We start from the raw sequence: 17,687 nt of genomic DNA, 5'->3' as shown, positions 1-17,687 counted from the left end.
TTTTAATGGTAACTAAACGAGTAAAAATTATTTTTCGGGAAGAACAACTTTGGAACCAAATAGACAGAAGAGTGAATGAGGGCTCAGGAAATACTTCCCAAACAGCGGTAAGTCTTGTTTCACGACCTTCTAGGATTATGAAAGATCACCAGTGATTTATATTTGAGAAATGTGTTTTTTAGCTGGTCGACCGTTTGTCACACTAAAGTTAGCTAACTTAGCCGTTAGCCACCATTTTATGTCGGCCATTTAAAAACATAGACTGTATATAGGTTTTAACTTGCCATGCTGCTTGTGTTTACATGTTTAATGCCTTGCCTCAGTTATAAAGTATGTTTTTCCCCCCGTTAAATGTCACCAAGTTATGCTTCTGCTGTTGTTGTTGGTGGTGGTTACCTTCAGTTTTGCTGCTTGCATAAAGCTACAGTAATTTACTTTGTTAAGTGCATTGTTTGCTTTGGATTCCCTTCTTGCTTGGTAGTGAATGATTGATGCCTTTAGTGAGTATGTTTACTTCATAAATGCTCCTGGCTGCAACCTGTGCTTTATTGATTTGCTTTATTGATTGTGAAATAATGTAATGTACACTCATTTCATGGTAATGAAAACCTATGTCAAAATCCTAATTTTTGTAATCAAGTTTGATTGTAGCAAGGCTGCAACTAACCATTATTTTCATTATCAATTAGTCTGCCAATTTTCTTTCCATTAATCATTTGGTGATATGTCAAAAAATGATTAATGCACACATTATTTCAGCTCCAGATTGTAATTTATCCCCATTAATAGAAAAAAAAGTCATGTCTGTGACTCCATGAAAGTAGGTACAAGGTAGATTTATGTCATTTTCCAACACAGGTTTGTATTTTGAGATGAGGCTAACTCACAAAGAACAAACAATACACAAAGATTCTATACAGAAATAAATGTATTTTACATGGTGCAGTACTGAGAATAAATTAAGGAGTCTCACAGGGGGAAGAACCTCCTCTGCAGTCTGGTGGTACTCTCATGCCACATGGCAGCAGGGTGAACAAGCCATGGCAGGGGTGGGTACTTGCCTTTAGTATCCTTTGGCCAGTTTTAATCACTCGCCGCAGAGCCCTCCTGTTGTGGGCCGTGCACATCCCAGTATGTGATGTTTCCAGTCAGGATGCTTTCTATTGCTCCTCTGTAAAAGTTAACCAGAATGTGACACGGAAAATTTGCCATGTTGTATTTGTTTAAGAAATTCAGCGGGTTTTTTTTCGCTTTCTTTACCAGCGTGCAGATGTGGGATGACCACTGATGTAGCTGAGTGTGTGTCTGCCTCCTTTTTCCTATAATCAACGATCAGCGCATTGATTTTGCTGACATTGAGCTGTAGGTTGTTCTCTGTGCACCAATCTGTGAAAGATTTTTCGGTTTCCTCCCGAAATGATCATTGTTGTTTGCTATCCGGGCAACGAGGGCGGTGTCATCCACAAACTTTACAACAGAGCTCTCTCCATGTCGGGGTTGCAGTCGTGGGTGTACATCGTGAGTAGGGGGCTGAGCACACAGCCCTGGGGGGGTTTCGGTAGGCAATAATTAATAAATAGTAATATTCTTAATAATTTTCTCATGCATATTTGTTTAAATTTGAATGTTCTGCTTGTGTTTGTCTCGTTGTGACTATAAAGAATATTTTAAAACCACAATTAACCATCTGGTTTTACTAAGGAGCAAAAATCAGCCTTTAAACTTGAAAGAAATTAATGATTTTATTGTGATTAATTATTTATATCAAGTTATATGATTGGCCATATTGCCCAGCCCTAGTTGAAATTTAGTTGATGATTCTTTTGGTGTGGTCTATTAATTACTGATAGTAATATTTATTGTTGGTTCTGAAATAATTAGTCAGTTAATTGATTGACATTGAATAAATTGGATTTTGCTTTTAAATGAATTAGTTGTTAAACTCTGGCGCTCTGACTCTGATGCTTGATTGTAAATGGAATATGTTTTTGGGTTTTGGACTGTTGACTGTGGGCCGTCACCTGGGGCTTAATGAAATTGATGATCATTTTCTCACTTTTATAGACTAAATGATTAATCAAGATTTGACAGATTAGCCTAATTGATATTGAAAACAATTTGTGGCAATATTGTCTATGGACATTTTCTGCTTTATACCTCAGAAGGGCTTCACTAGCGTTTAAGGGAAATAGAAAAATGTAAGATGGCAACAGCTCTGTTGCTTTGGGTTAACCACACTGCCGAACAGTGGTGGAAATTAACACCTGCCAAGTGCCAAATGCGGGTAGGTTTTCCATTTGGTGGCTAAATGTTGGAAGGCTACCCACCACATTGGCGTCTAAACGTATTCGGTGTGATATCGCCATATAATAGCTTTTTGATGGTACCTAACAGCAGATCAGCGTTGTTTTTTGTCGTGTGTCGCACTTAAATTGGTTCATTGAAGCGTTCATTGGTTGTTTATGTTGATTTCAGGTTTCTTGTGTTTGATTGGCGTAGATATGTAGGGGGGTGGGCGTTAGGGGACTGGAGTTGGGAGTTATCAAGTCATGCTAGGAGTACGTGATGTGTTTTTAGCATTTATCTAGCCAGCTACCTGTCAACCCTCCCGTTTTCCCCGGGCTTCTCCCATATTTTACCGTTCTCTCCCGGTGTCCTCACATTAAAATATGTCCCTGTAAATATTTTCCGTTGATTTATACCCGTTTTTGCTACGTTCCACTCCATTAAAGCCAGTGGCAGCATGTAGGACAGCTTTGTAACAGCTCCCGCAAATAAAACAAGAAGAATAAAACCAGCGTGACGGGTTCAGAATGGATGATGCGTTGCTAAACAAAGTATTTCACATGCATTTGCCCCTAAAACAGATGTGTGCGAACCAGAAAAATAATACTGTACAATGTGCAAGTAAAAACTGCAACCTACAGTTATTTTGTGCATGAATGGTTATGATTTTTTTGTTAGTACTTAGCATTAATAAATTACAGACCAATGACTGTTTTTCTTGCATACAGATTTAATAAATGAAAACAACCTACATTTAATATTAGGCCTATAGTAGTGAAACACTATATATGCAGAAGCAGAACATTAAAAAAAAATAAAAAATTAATTGACGAGGTTTAAGTTGAATGATGGGCTAATGCGAGGTGGCAATGGTGCAAGACTATGCCTTTGGTGTGAGACCCGGGTTCAATCCCCCACTGTAACCCATCCACCATTGTGTCCCTGAGCAAGACACTTACTCAACCCCTAGTTGCTCCAGACCTCTGACATGTATAGCAATTGTAAGTCTCTTTGGATAAAAACGTCAGCTAAATGAATAAATGTAAATGTAATGCATGATTAAAAGTGAGCAGTGATGAGATTTAAGTTGAATGATTAATAAGCATCATGTAAGTATATGGAACAATTTACTGTTATGTCTTAAGTACATTTAATAACAATAAATTACCTTCAAATTTCACCAAATATGGTGTCTTCTTTAAGTTTGTATTTCGCAGAATACTTTATTATCTCAATTTTACAGTACTGAAACAAATGGCAAGTTGTTATTTTGGCCGGTAACAAATATGTTTGGATTTTTTTTAATCCACCAGTCCCATTGGCAGGTGACCCAAAAAGTCCTCCCGAATATAAATGAGTTGGGATAACTGTTTCGGGGGAATTTTTCTCCCATTTACTAAAGATCTCTCTTCCTCCAAATAACAAATCTCTAACTGTTCGCAAAAAAAGTTCAGTGGTGAAACTGTTTCTCCATTAATTGGCAACAAATTTAATAACAGATTTAAAATCAGTTAATTATTTTTTTGTTGAAAAAAGTAAATGCCAGACACCTGCTGGCACCAGCTTGTGAGATGATTTGCTGCTTCCCTCTGTTTCAGGTTGTAGTTTTACTGAAGTGTGTGTGTGAGAGTTAATCGGAGGTGAAAAACCAGGAAGCTTTGCCAGTGTAAACATGGTATTGAGTTCAGCCTTGTCATGCTGAACAAATAGTTTTTTAAGCCTTACTAAGGAAAAGCAGATTGTAGTTCCTCATAGATGTATGAAGGTTGTTGGAAAAACTTTATCACAATCACAGGAATGAAGTGTAACTAAAATCTTTTTCTTTCGAAAAAACTGTGGGGCAGCAAGCAACTAACGATTGTTTTCAATCTGGTCTGTTATTTTTTCCATTAATCAGTGAATCGTTTATTTAAAAGAACTCAGTGAATAGTTGTGAGTGCCATGTCATCATCTTCCAGACCCCAACCTAATGTCTTTAAATTGCTTGTTTTGTCTGACAGTCTAAGGCCTAAAGATGTTCAATTTAATAAGATATTACAAGGAAGCGGCAAATTTACTTTAATAATATATTAGGGCTGAAACGATTTATCGATTAAATCGATTAATAAAATGCTTCGACACAAATTCTTTGCATCGATTCTTCGTTTAATCCATGTAACTATACAGCACAGTGGTTCGCACGGCATTTATTTATTATATTATCGCACATCGCGCTTACGCTGTGAACACGACAGGATTATAATGTAGCCGTTTGCAAAGTGGAGAAAGAGAGAGAAAATGGCGAGGGACAAAGAAGAAAGTGTCCAAAGTTATTATTTCATGCTAAAGAAAACAACAACTCTGTAATGTTACCGTCTGTCCACCGTAAAACAACAACTGCACGGCTATCGGGCGACGCTTTAAAGTCGTGTAGGCTGCACGAGCCTTTAATATAACTTGTATAGCACTGGGGTGATATGTGTGTTTGTAAAGCGGCTGTCTAGTAGTTGGCCTGATGTTTGCTGTATGACACAGTATGAATTTACGAAAGGACTAATAAATATCTATCACCTATAAACGTGCACAGCTGATCCCGTTACGGGGGGGGGGCGCCGCCGCCAAGCAAAAGTAGTTCTACTTCTTAAACGACGAATCGATGAATCGTTGAAATAATCTATCGAAGCTTCGAATACTAAAATCATCGTTAGCTGCAGCCCTATAATATATGCTTTTCTACTAAAGTAGTATTTAAAAGTATTATAAATAAAGTATTTAAGTAAGTTACATTCCCAGTAGGGTTGCAACTAAATATTTAAATTATTGCTCATTCATTTCTATAGATTTCAGAAAATGGTTCAAAATGCCAGTCACATTTTCCCAGAGCCCAACTGACGTATTGAAATACCTTTTTTTTTTTTTTTACTGACGATCAGTTCAAATCCTAATATTTAGAGAAAAGCAGCAAATCCACACATGTGTGAGAAGCTGTAACGAGCAAATGTTTGGCAGACAAATAACTTAAATAACTATATTAACTATCAAAATGGTTGCCCATTAATTTTCTTTTAATCGAGTAGTCGATTTCCAGCTTCACCAAACATAATCTTGGGCTCTGCATTGATTTGACAGCTGATAGTATTTTGCAGGAAGTTTGTTTCAAGCGCCAAACTAAACCTTCCCCACTTTTCTCTTCTTTCAATGAGCAGCTTATTCCAGTGAGCTTTCTTCTAATGTTTATCTTCTTATTTTTGCAAATTATTTCCCACTGTGGACCAAAATAACATGACTGGGCTTAAGATTCCTAGGTTCAAAGCCACATCCCGCTGCGTCACGAGAATCTCTTTTAGCTCCTCTTACCACACGGTTATCATCCGATTTACACAAGTCTTCACACCACCGACAACAAACATCCTTTGCAGCCATCAGAGGCAGGGTTTTGTTGCTCCCCAGAGTTTGCTCATCTGACAAAGCTCTTGACATGACATTCCTCTGAAGCCGTCTTAAACTCTTTCGACCAGAAAGATACAGAAACAGCGTGCGAGCTCAAGCAGCAGAATGATGAGATCAGGCTTCCTACAAGCTGTAATTATGTCTTCAGCAGTACGTTATTTATTTTACCATAACATGTATTTTTTACAAATTGTTTCTGGTGGTGGTAAATGGTTAAAAACATTACAATTTTCCAAAGCCAGATTTTTATTTTTTCAAATAGCTTTTTTTCCCCCAAGCAATAGTCCAAATCATCAATTTACCAAAGAAACAAGCTGAAAATGCTCAGAGAGCTGGAACTGCATTGATTTTCATTGAAAATAGTATTTGTATGCTGCTTTCACCCATTGATGAATCCACTTATTTCAGCTCTAGACTGTGATTTATCTCAATTAATAGAAAAAAGAATGATTTAGATGAAAGTCAGTAGCTAATCTAAAAATCACTTATATATGTACAACGTATATAATTTATCGTCCTTTAATAAGTCTTGTTTTATGGGGAAAAATAATTTGCTGCTCTTAAAATGTGGCTTTAACTTAATGATTTTCACTCTGAATTAGTCTTTCAATAATTTAATTAATTTGATTCAATAGTTTAAAATATAAAATGTAAGAAAATAGTGAAAAATCCCAAATAAACAGTCCACAACCCAAAAAAATATTTAATGTACAGTGATATAAAACAGAGAGAGGCTGCATATTATTCTCACATGTGAGGAGATGTGAATGTTTGTCACTTTAGCTTTGGAAATGATAAGTACTTTCTAAAATGATCAGTTGTTTAATTATTTTAGCACTAATAGTAGTACAAACTAAAAAAAACGAGTGGTTAAATTTTCGTATTAGTATGTTTGGAGACTCAAGTGTTTCTGCCTCTCATTGAAAAGTATTTGAAGCTGATTTACAGGAATATTCAACATGTACCATCATCCAGGATTAAAAACCTTAAATCCTTACATTTTTGGCTTACGTCCTACAACATTATTCCAAAACTACACTGCCCCACGGGGAGGCAGTTTCATTTTTAGTGGAAAAAAACAAGCAGCAGAAAAAAAACCCCTATAATACGACCTCCAATTTACAGCAAGTCAAAGACAGAGCCAAATATTGATTTTCACCCCACCTCATTTTATTAAGTATCAGAATGGTCTGCAATTAGTTGTTTAACAAAAAACAAAAGATAACTTAGGAAATGTAATGAACAGTACGGAAATACTGTTGAGAGTACTGTTTGAGAGTAACTGCTTCAAAACCCAGTATGAGGAAGAATAATAGGGAATGTGACTGATTAAATGTTGAATTGTGTGACATGTAGTGTGTGTGTGTGCGTGTGCCAGATGACTCTGTATGCCAGTGGAAGTGCCAGCAGCTGAACAGTAGTTGATATGACAGTGTCAAGAATAATACGACATAATGAAATAAAGCAAACTTGTACTGGAACCAGTTCACATCCTGCATGTGCTCCAGATGTGGTAACAGTACAGTGATTAAAAAAAAATGTTACCTATGGTTACATAGCAAACCAGATGGCTTAAAGCCATCAAACAAAATGTTTATTAGCCCTCACAATTTAGCTCGCTATTCCTTGAGTCTCTAATCAGGGTTGGAATTTAATCCAAAATACACTGGCCTCATATACATGTAATACCCGATGTACTATACTTTACGTATGAAAGTGAAATGGATTGCACATCAGTTAATCAGGAAGGAATATTATCAATGAAAGATAACTAAAAATACACATCAAACTCTGCTTTTTCTACAGTGGAGGCATTTCAAAATTGTAATGGACATCAAAACTTATCCATTCATCAATGCTCTCTAATTCTATCATTGGACATAGTATTATTTCTTCTCTTTGAAAAATAACATTCACGAGCATATAGAGTATGCGGTCTCTAATGGAAATTTCTGGAAGTAATATATAAAAAAATAAAGATGGAAATAAATCAAGAGTTTTGCTCTCTCAGGAGAACGTTCCCCTGCTCCTGATAACAACGCAGCATATTAACAAAAGAATCCACTGTACATATCAGACTCTGAAAGATATATACTGTCACCTCTCGTAAATGATTTACATCCAAAAATAAAATAAAATCTTCAGGGTTTTTTTTCTTCTCTCTCTCTCTTTTTTTTTTTTTTTTTTAAGTAATCAGTAAAAACGTCAGAGGCTGGTGTGTCCTGCAACGTTACGATGCAGCGTGACAGTCAGAAGGTCAGTACTTCACACATTAAGAACAGAGCAGAAACAAAACCAGGTTCCTAACAAAGCTAGGACTACTGCTCATCTTTACCACAGTGTCAGTGACTACTCAGTTTATTTTTTTTTTTTACAGTGTCTCGCCATTTTCTGTATCTTCTGATCACAGCAGCATGGACTCCTGCATGGCAAACGCCTCCTGTGCGTGCCTGTAGTGTGGTCCTCCAAACAGCTGGGGGAGCTGTTGCCTTATGACGGGCTGCTGTAACGGAGTCCTGTAGTGCCGCAGGTCGTCTGGGTTGGCGGGAAAAGTGAACTCCTGAACAGGAGACATTTGGGCTCGCTGGAAGCTGGGCGAGCGGGGCATCCCACCTGGGGATTGAGGGGGCAGCTCATCCTCCAGCCCCCACGGGAGCCCGTCTACAGGCCGCCTCGCCTCGGCTCTCCGATGTCCCTCAAATCGGTTTTCCACCTGTGCAGTGGAGGTGAGCTTTTGCAGGTAGATCGGGGTGGAGCTCCCCTGGGTTTCCAGCTGCAAGGAGTGCTCCGGGAGTGGCCCGGCGTTTCGGGGTTTGTGGCTGGAGCTATATAGCGGCTGCCTGCGGTAGGTGGCGAAGGAGTTGTTCACGATAGCCTTCTCTGGGGAGAGGCTGGTTTGCCGCTCGGTGGTGGCATACGCTCTTTCCCCGTACGCCATAGTAGAGGGCGGGGTAAATTGGGGGGGCGGAGCATAGAGTCTGTCTTCTCCTCTGGGGTCCAGGCTTACGCTGTAGGCGGGATGGAAGATGGGGACCTCAGTGGTAGTTCTGCCCGGTGAATGCTGCTGGGGAGGGGTGTGGTACTGGCTCTGACTGGCAGGGTAGCTTGCCTGGACCCTGGCTGGACTGGAAAATGGAGGAGGAAGAGGGTGTTTGGGCATCCTGGGCCCTGATACGACAGCGACGACACTCCCAGCCACGTTGGGATTGCGGCTGGGGCTGACCTGATGGAGGGATGATACACTGAAGGGTGTCTCACTACGAGGGGTCCGCATTCTGGACGGAGGTCTGTCAAGCTCCAGGATCTCAAAATCCTGCTCCGGCAGCCCTGGTACGTTGTCATACTGGGAGGCGTTGGAGCCTCGGTTGGCGCTGGGGACGAAGCCCTTGGAGCGTGGCCGGCGGTGGGGCGGAACAGTGTCATCTGGGCTGGAAGGGCCCGGCGATGCCCCTTGACTCCGATGGACCTCCCGGGCTGCCGCTACTTTGGCTGCTTCCAGCTTTGTCTCGGAGGGTTTGAACCAGCGCGGAGTGATCTCTTTGTGAGAGCTGGAGGCCGCGTTAGAGTTGTGGTTGGCGGTAGCGTGGCTCTGAGGCTTCCGTCTTTCCACCGTGCTGAGCTGTGGCGTAGGGGTGGGGACTGAGGGTGGTGTGACTCCCCTCTCAGGCGTGGTGGATGTGGGCTGCTTTTGATGCTCAGTGGGAATCTCCCCTGATCCCCTGGAGCGGCCATCCCTCTTGTCACCCTTGTGGTGGCGGACCGATTTCTCCACTGAGTTCCGGCGTGACCGGCTGGGGGGTCGACCGTCCCGCTGGTCCCTGGGAGGCTCGGCTGGCTCGGCGTGGCTTTGACCGTTGGCCACGTGGTTCAGCTCAGGAGGAAGCTGCCCTAGAGGCTTCTTGGGAAACTCTTCCTCTTTACCTGCAAGATCAAAACAGAGGAAATGCATTAGAACGGCAGGAAACAAAACGGAGCGGTGATGGTCTAAAACACTGTGTGGCGCTGATTCACATCAGATGAGGAGTCACAACAGGGACATGGATTCATGCAACACCACTGCCATAGAGAGGTAAAAATAAAGGAGAATTACATTCATGACGACACATAATCACATCTCAACAGTAGGGCTGAACGATTTTGGAAAATAATCTAATTGTGATTTAATATGCGATGAATTTTTAAGCTCTTTACCTTCTGTATTTTTCAAAACGGACAAGCAATAAATCAGTGTATAGTATGACCAACACAATATTAGATTAAACATGCACTGTTCTGCATGAATTGCAAGAATTATTATGAGCTATGTTGGAGAGTCTATGGGTGTCAAACTATAAAAATGAGAAAGATAATTTGAGAGTCAAGTCATGGCATTAAATAATATCAGGTAGTCCCAACTACAGACAGCAAGAAAAACTACGTTCACCACAGTGTATTATAGGCTACAGTACAGCGCTCAATACAAAACCCACAGTTCAACCACCAATTAAGTCCTTATCTCAGTTCAGATCTCCACATGAGTCCATCTCTCAATAAAAGCCCCCTTTCTATATCCCAGTAAACAAACAAACAAACAAAAAACACTATGAGGTTCAATTCAAAAGTTGGCCAACGGAAATAAAACCTAGTGACGCCTCTCGTGTTTAATAGACAAGCACTACAGCCTCTGATGCTGGTGAGCAGCACGCTGGCTGTGACCAGGCTGTAACTCGGGACAGACTTGGCCTCTTTTGGACCTGTGCGTTTGGTTTGACACGCCGTTTCACAGATATTTCCTGAGCTGACCTGTGTGTGATCTATCGCCACAATGCGCTTACCGTACTACACGCGTCTTTCTGTTGTGCATTTTTCCTGTCCGTCAAAGTGGCAGATGGCCTGAAGATTTCGCCCACCACCAAGTAACCCGCGGGGGGCGGGTGCTACTTTCATTTGTGACACTACAGTTTCTGTAGTGTCAGCTTCTGTCAAGCTTGAGCCCGCTGTACAACAAGAAGTCAAGGTAGAGCGTAATGTGCGCAGTTGATGCTTCCTCTGCAGACTGCTTTACTCTCGTGTGTCATGTGACCAGAGTGTAATCGCAGCCTTTGTGATTAGAAAATCTCGTTTTATCATATCGCGATAATATCGCAAATGCAATTAATCGTTCAGCCCTACTCAACAGGCAAAGAGCAAGGGACAGAAAAAAACACCAGAAATAGTGTTGGATATCAATTCCCAGCTTGCTGGAGGGGCTCAATTAGGAGGTGACACTCAATCGAGGGGTCTCTGAAATGAGTTTCACTCCATTACATTAAACTGTACTTAGCTGCAGCAGTAGCCCCGGACTTGAGAGGTCATACAGAAATAGTTCTTGATAAATGGACCTTAAATGTACTGAGACTTGTAAGTACAAGCATTAAAGCCACAGAAGATATTTCTTCACTTGCACCAAAGTTACTATTCTAAAATCAGTACATGTTACAACATTAATACTTAAACATACTGCTTTACACCAAAAGAAAAAGTACAGTTGACAGGAACGTATATACGGTGTGCAGACACAGTGATGCTGACGCCGGTTGTTGGGGACTGTAAGGGAAAGTGTGATCACCAGAGTCAGGAGACAGCAGCTGGAGGAAGATGACTTGCTGTGGGAGTGATCCAGGAAGTGCAGTGATTGGCACTGAAGCCAGAAACTAAAGTCCATGATGTGTTTATTCACTGACCTTGGCCTACAAACTAACCTAAACCTTCCTGTTCCAGTTTTCCCTCATCAGTGCTGATCTGAATTGGCATAGTGTTCCTTCTAGCACCTAATTAACACAGTTTCGTGTCGTCTTTCAGGAATCTTTATTCACCAGAGACTATAAGTTAAGGAAACCTAGTCACAGTTCCTCTGCATATTTTTAGATATAGTACAGTTAAGATGATGATTTTTTTTATTCCTGTGAAAAATTCAAATGTAATTCTAAAAAGCCATTCATGAGTGAACATCACAGGCAAGATATTCTGTTGTTTTTGACTGAAATAGCAGATAGATACCATATTTTTTTAGTTGAAATTAAGACCTGTAGCTACAACCTGAATATACAGCAATGACCATGTTTATAACTGACACAATTAGGCCGCGGGGCGTACAAGCTTTTATCTTTTTCACTTCAAAAATAGAAATACAAATGACTTTACTGTACTGTGTAACAGAACATTTGTAGCTTCATTTTGTAGCTACTGCTGATATATATATATATATATATATATATATATATATATATATATAAAATATTTTAATGGCTGAAAAGGCAGAATTACAACAATTTTGAATGGAAATACAGGGCACGACAGTAACGGTGGCCTGATGGCCCGGGGCCAGTAAAACGTAACGTGGGGACACTAGCCCGATCGGCCAGTGCAAAAACTCAACATCCTGCAGTTGTTTTGCAGCTCTTGGCGCGCACCGATGTCCAATCCAGAGTTGCAGTTACGTGACTTGTCAAATGTTATTTCTCTAATCTCAATCATGCGGCAACCTCTGGGTCGAAAGTGAAACCATGCAGACGGACCTTAAATCTGCGTTCTCTCTAACGGCCAGCAGGGGGTGGCTTCCATTAGAAATAATGGTCAAATGTTGCTACTTCTCAGCTGATTTATTACCTCAGTAAACAATTTTAAATGAGTTTATGGTCTCAGTCGCTAGTTTCAGGTGTTCTTCAACACAGCATGATGTTCATTTAGTAAATTATGGTCCTATTTAGGGGAAAATAGACGATAATGCAGCGTATGCTTTTGGACGGGACTACCTTGTGATTGACAGGTCGCTACCATGGCAACCTGTTCATCATGATAGAGGCGACTCGTGTACATTTTTCATAAATGGCTGTCAGCAGGGGAGCAGAGAGTTTTAAAAGTAAATTGTTTTGTTAACCTTTTTATTTTTTTATAATTTTAACTGTACACTTTTGTTTATTTATTTATTTTTTATATCCAGGATGTATTTAATAAACGATTAAACACTTTTGGAAGGAGGGACAGTAAAAATTGTCTTTGGGCCAGTAAGTTTCAAACCCACTGGCCCAGTGGGGCCAGTTGCAAAACGTTGACGTTGAGCTCTGAAATATATGGTAAAAACAAAATGGTGTAATAGAAGAAAATAATTTAAATTCTAATTCTGTTCATCATGATAGAGGTATACATGCATGCATTCTGGCTGATTTAAGGTGAACTTCCTCTCAAGTATTTGCGCATTGTTTGAGCCTAACATGGTTTTTTTTGTCCTCCGGCTTCCTTACTTAATGACTCAGCTGTTCAAGACCATCATATTGGTTGCTTCAAGCAGGTACAAGTATTGTTTTTATTTCAACAGAGTTGGAAAGAGGAAGGAATTTCAGTGTCTATAAAACAATGAAACCTCCCTAACGTCGCCTTAAGGAGCTGCAGTTACACCATGATGGTATAAATGCTGTTGCAGAGGCCTTTTCCTTGCTTACAAAGGCCTGAGGGCAATGAAATAAGTTTTTAAGGGTCATGAAACCACATGTATTTCTTCCTTTTTGTATGAAAGTCTTCAAGGGGTCCATAGTTAGACAGAATCCAGACACTTACTCCTTTTTGGCTTGACTACTAAATAATAAGAGAGAAATCCACCCTAGATTAGAGATTCATCCAGCTGGTGGTGAGGGTGGTTTGGAAAAGAGGAGGATCTCTTAACTCAAACTAAGCTTATTGAAATTCAAGAATACAGAACCATCAAACCACTTAAGTGTCTTCACAGTTCAGCCAATTCAGATACAAAAATGCAGCAAGTGTGATAGCAGATGGTTGTTTAAAACAGAAGTTAAACAAAAGCCTCCGCTGTTGGAAAAGTGTCTCATTATCTTGTCAGCGGTGCAGGGAAATGAACAGACAGCTACTGTTTTAGTTGTGTGGGCTCTGGAAGAAAGGAAAGTTCTGGTTCCTTCTTCAGCTACAGTATTAATTTCAAATCTTACAAAAGAAGTGGCTGCTGCTGTTTTAGAGGACTGACAGGAGGAAGGTGACACAGAAACATCAAAGAGATTAAAAAAAAGTATATTTCTGTGACAGTCTTTACAAAAATAAGTCTTTAGTACTTTAAAGTTTACCATGTGCTGCAGGTTGCACCCTGAGAAAAGTCAGGTTACTTTAGGAGAGTAGCCATTTTTCATAATAAGCTGCAGGTTTAAATAGTCAGATCAGCTGTTGATTAACATTGTAATGTAGTGCCTTAAGTTGGCCACCAGAGGGCACATTATGTCACTTTTTAACCACATTTTAATTAAAACACGGGAGTAAAAAGAGTGAAGCTAGAAAGACCAGAGGACAGCCAGCCACTGCAGGACTCGAATAAGCACTGAAGCAATGCATCTGAGCAGAGTTAAAAATATTGTGTTAAAAAAAAAACAGCTGGAAGACAAAGTTTGCGAAGTAAAAACCGGAGTGCTGCTGGACAGACAGGAGACAGACAGGACGAACGGACTGAGGGACAGATGGACAGAGACATGAAGAGGGAAGACCAGTCAGGATAGCCCACCGGTTACTGTTGAAGGAGGGAATGTGGCCCCCACTCACGGCCACACTTTTGTTGTTGTTGGCTAACATCATTTGAAGGAAGAGGAAGAGAAGGCAGATTAATGAGGAGACAGAGCAAGATTAGAAACACACTGCTGCTACTACTACTACTAATACAGCTGCAGGCTAAACGATGGCAGGAAGCCACATGCACTGCCATCTAAACGCCATAATACCTGATGGGCCATTTGTTTCACGGTCAACTAACGGTAGTGTTAGACTGATTTGATGTTGTTTTTAAGGGATCACATTGTTGAAAGATAGCTGCAATCCACCGCATTTTTAAATTTGGACATATTTATGTAAAACAACCAAAGTTTGAGTTTAGGATTATTCCTTATTTTTTCGATTAATGGACTATTTGTTGAGTTTATAAAATCTTGGAAAGTTGTGAAAACTTGAGCCCAAGTATCCTTGTTTGTCTGATCTAAAGTTAAACCCCCAAAAGATTCAGTAATGATGATATAATACACAAAACAGTGCATTTTCACTTTTTATGCTTGATAATAGAAATCATTCTTATTAATTGTTTCTCAGACTAATTAGGGATGATGATAATAATGACTACGTCATGCAAAAACGTACTTGTGTATTGGTTCAGGTAATGTTTATATGATGAACAACTATGATAATATAACAGCTTTTATAATATTTTAGATCAGATTTTTAGTAAAATGTGAATAAGAACAGCAGTATATTAGTTTATAGTTGTCTCTCTGTGGATCTGTTGCAGCCACATCACCACTGGACCAAAAAGGCAAAAATGTCCTTTTCCGTATTATAGCTGGTAATACGGTCTGTGTGCTTCACGCTGCAGCAGTACCTGGTGCGGGAAGATCCAGCTTTGCCCTCCTGAGCTCCGTCATGGACGCCTGTAGCTGCTCAATCACAAAGTCGTCCTCGAAGAAGAAGTCTTTGGACAAAGTCGCCTGCAGAAACTCCACCAGGTCTTCCATTGACAGCTTCATCAGGTGTTCTGTAAATCACACACAGAACAAATAAATAAGACCCTTTCAGTCTTTGAGAGGTGGACACCAGCTGGTACCACTGTGTGAACAGTCTTACTCTTGTGCAGTTTGAGGATAGTGTAGGACATGGCGGGGAGCAGTCTTTCACCCTCCAAGATGTAGATGTCCCAGATCCTGAGGGTGAGGGTGAAGGGAGTCTGAACACAAACAGAACAAAAGGTCAGAAGATCATCTCATTGTTTTCCCTGGACGCCCCTTGTAGACTGATGTTTTCCTTTGGCTCACATTTTCCATAACGAACAAGGCTGTGGCTATGTATCTATATTTTGGTTATTGCCAACAAATCCCAGCAATGTTTTGGTTCATCTGTCAATACTTTCTGACTTTTACTACACTGTCTGTGGCTCCTAGCCCCAAGCCTATTACTGGAGATATACAAATATTGTATTTTTTAATAAAGGCTCAGTAATTTCCTTTAGGTGGGAACTGTAGTTTGTCAGCAAACATACTGCAACACAAGGAAAATAGTGCATATGTTGGGGACTTGTTGGTTTTGGTCTTTTCGTGGGATTTGATGACAATAAAAAAATACAGAATATAACCAGACACATCCTTTTTAACATGATGGTATCGCATATCATTTCTGCACTAAATGATTTGAAGCCGTTTTCTTCCTGACTGCAGCTGGACAGTATGCTTTTATTTTCATTCCAAGCATCTGACCAGAGAACATTATTCAGTGTGGTGAGGGGGGGGCGACCACTTATGAAGCTTAAACAAAGAAACTATATTCATATTTCACATGTGGGGTGAGCTTGCTGTTAATGTACTCACTCTGTCCAGGAAGCACTGGAAGAACCACTTCATGGTGTAGAGACTGGTTAACACCTCCTGACTATCCTGCAGCAGCACAAACAAACCCAACAGAAAACCTATTCAGTGCATTGAGCTGGGCGGGCTGAGATCTTTTATGTCATTTGTCAAAATATATTAAAAAAAAGAGTCCTTCTAAATGAGTAAAACACATGAAGCTTGTTTGTCTTGTACATTACATTGAGTACATATTTTATTAAATAGTTACCCCCTAACATTATCCAACAATTGTTTTATTTAATCACGGAGTTATTTAGATGGATCTTTTAAGTCTGGTATTATGAGCACTTGTTACATTATTCAGCAGTTGTTGCATTATTAATCGCTGCAGCAGTGTTGTGCGTCTCACCAGGTGCTGTTTCAGTTTGGGCATCATCTTCTTGAGGATGCGGTCATGGTGCTCCTGGAAACGCATCAACTTCGGGAAGCCGGGGACAAAAAACCCTGCAGGTGAGGAGAAAAGGCCCAATCAGGTTCACTGGGCTGACATAGACCTTAATGTGGAGTGTGTCACAGTCTTACCTGCTCACTCTTATTCTATTGGCCGGAAATTACATGCAGTAAAACTTTCATGTTTTCCAGTTAAGCTTCATGATGGCAGCAGAACTTTAAGTCTTCTCTTTTTATACATAGTCCTGACTTTCAGGGCCAATTGGTGAATCTCTTAAAACATGTATGTATCCTGTATGTTTATGGTCTATAATGCGTATCCCCGAGTGTAGTGATGGCCATTTATGGTTTATCAGTTACTAGAGATTTATGAGCTCATTGCTGCAGCATGCCTGCTTGCTAATTTGTCCTAATTTTATCAAGGCCAGCAACGGTGCTGAAGCACAAGTCTCACAGGGGTCTTTTTCTTGAAGAAATGTCAAGTAAGGACTTGATAATCATGGTCAGAAGACTGTGTGTCTACCAGCCACTTGAGTGTTTTTAGTGATGCTCGCTGGATGCTCCTGTGTTGCATTTCGGTTGCAATGTGCACTGGAAGCATTTTAGAAGCACCTGTTCTTCAGTAGCCACATTTTCAATATCATTTTCAGTTGTTTAGCCATTTTATTTTGTGTTTTACAAGCATGTTAAATACACCTTTTTAGCTACGTGCTTATAAATAACAAAATCTAGTTGACAAAACAATCTCCCTGCAAGGTTCATTCGTAGCTGTTCTGGAGTTTTTGACTGAATTTCAGTGTTGTAGGTGTTCACATCATCTACTTTGACACTTCAAATCTGGAATTGAGAATACAGGAACAGCGAGAATGAACTTTTAATATGAAGAAAAACTAGTTTTGTCTGTAACAAATGAAACTTATATGAATTTTAAGCCAATTGTTAGTACATACGGGCATTTATGTACATTCAGAAGTGAATTTCACGTTTCATTCTGCTCCAGCAAAAATAGAACTGATGCTTCAAGATATTGCAGCGAAGAAGGAAAGAGCAACAAGTGAGATCACTCATCCTTTTTAATGTCGGCACTTCAGCTAGAAGGCAGCAGATGGTCTCCGGCGGCCACAACACAGCTGCATCCAGCGAACATGCTGTTGAAGTCAAGATAACCAAACGCTTTTGCCC

General features: G+C 40.2%; 1 protein-coding gene and 1 long non-coding RNA gene across 4 annotated transcripts in view; one reads left to right on the top strand and one right to left on the bottom strand.

The window, feature by feature from the left end:
* Positions 1-6,863: 6,863 nt before the first annotated feature.
* Positions 6,864-17,687, bottom strand: part of usp6nl (USP6 N-terminal like) — a 91,479-nt gene continuing 80,655 nt past the window's right edge. For all 3 annotated transcript variants that reach the window (XM_038738824.1, XM_038738822.1, XM_038738823.1), the window contains 5 exons: positions 16,465-16,559; positions 16,077-16,142; positions 15,340-15,439; positions 15,098-15,250; positions 6,864-9,636 (listed from right to left, as the gene is read on the bottom strand). In XM_038738824.1, the coding sequence (XP_038594752.1) occupies positions 8,120-9,636; positions 15,098-15,250; positions 15,340-15,439; positions 16,077-16,142; positions 16,465-16,559 (1,931 nt within the window). In that variant the 3' untranslated portion in view covers positions 6,864-8,119. The remainder of the gene's footprint in view (positions 9,637-15,097; positions 15,251-15,339; positions 15,440-16,076; positions 16,143-16,464; positions 16,560-17,687) is intronic.
* On the top strand, positions 15,325-17,680 carry LOC119918208. The gene is made up of 3 exons (XR_005447407.1): positions 15,325-15,461; positions 16,468-16,565; positions 17,506-17,680. It is a non-coding gene; the product is annotated as an uncharacterized LOC119918208 (long non-coding RNA).

The sequence above is a fragment of the Micropterus salmoides genome, unplaced genomic scaffold (assembly GCF_014851395.1).
Source record: "Micropterus salmoides isolate LMB-PRFRI ecotype aquatic unplaced genomic scaffold, ASM1485139v1 Ms_hic_scaffold_23, whole genome shotgun sequence".
NCBI classification, from domain to species: Eukaryota; Metazoa; Chordata; class Actinopteri; order Centrarchiformes; family Centrarchidae; genus Micropterus; species Micropterus salmoides.
The sequence above is the reverse complement of the archived record's forward strand: the minus strand, read 5'-3'. Positions and strand labels throughout refer to the sequence as shown.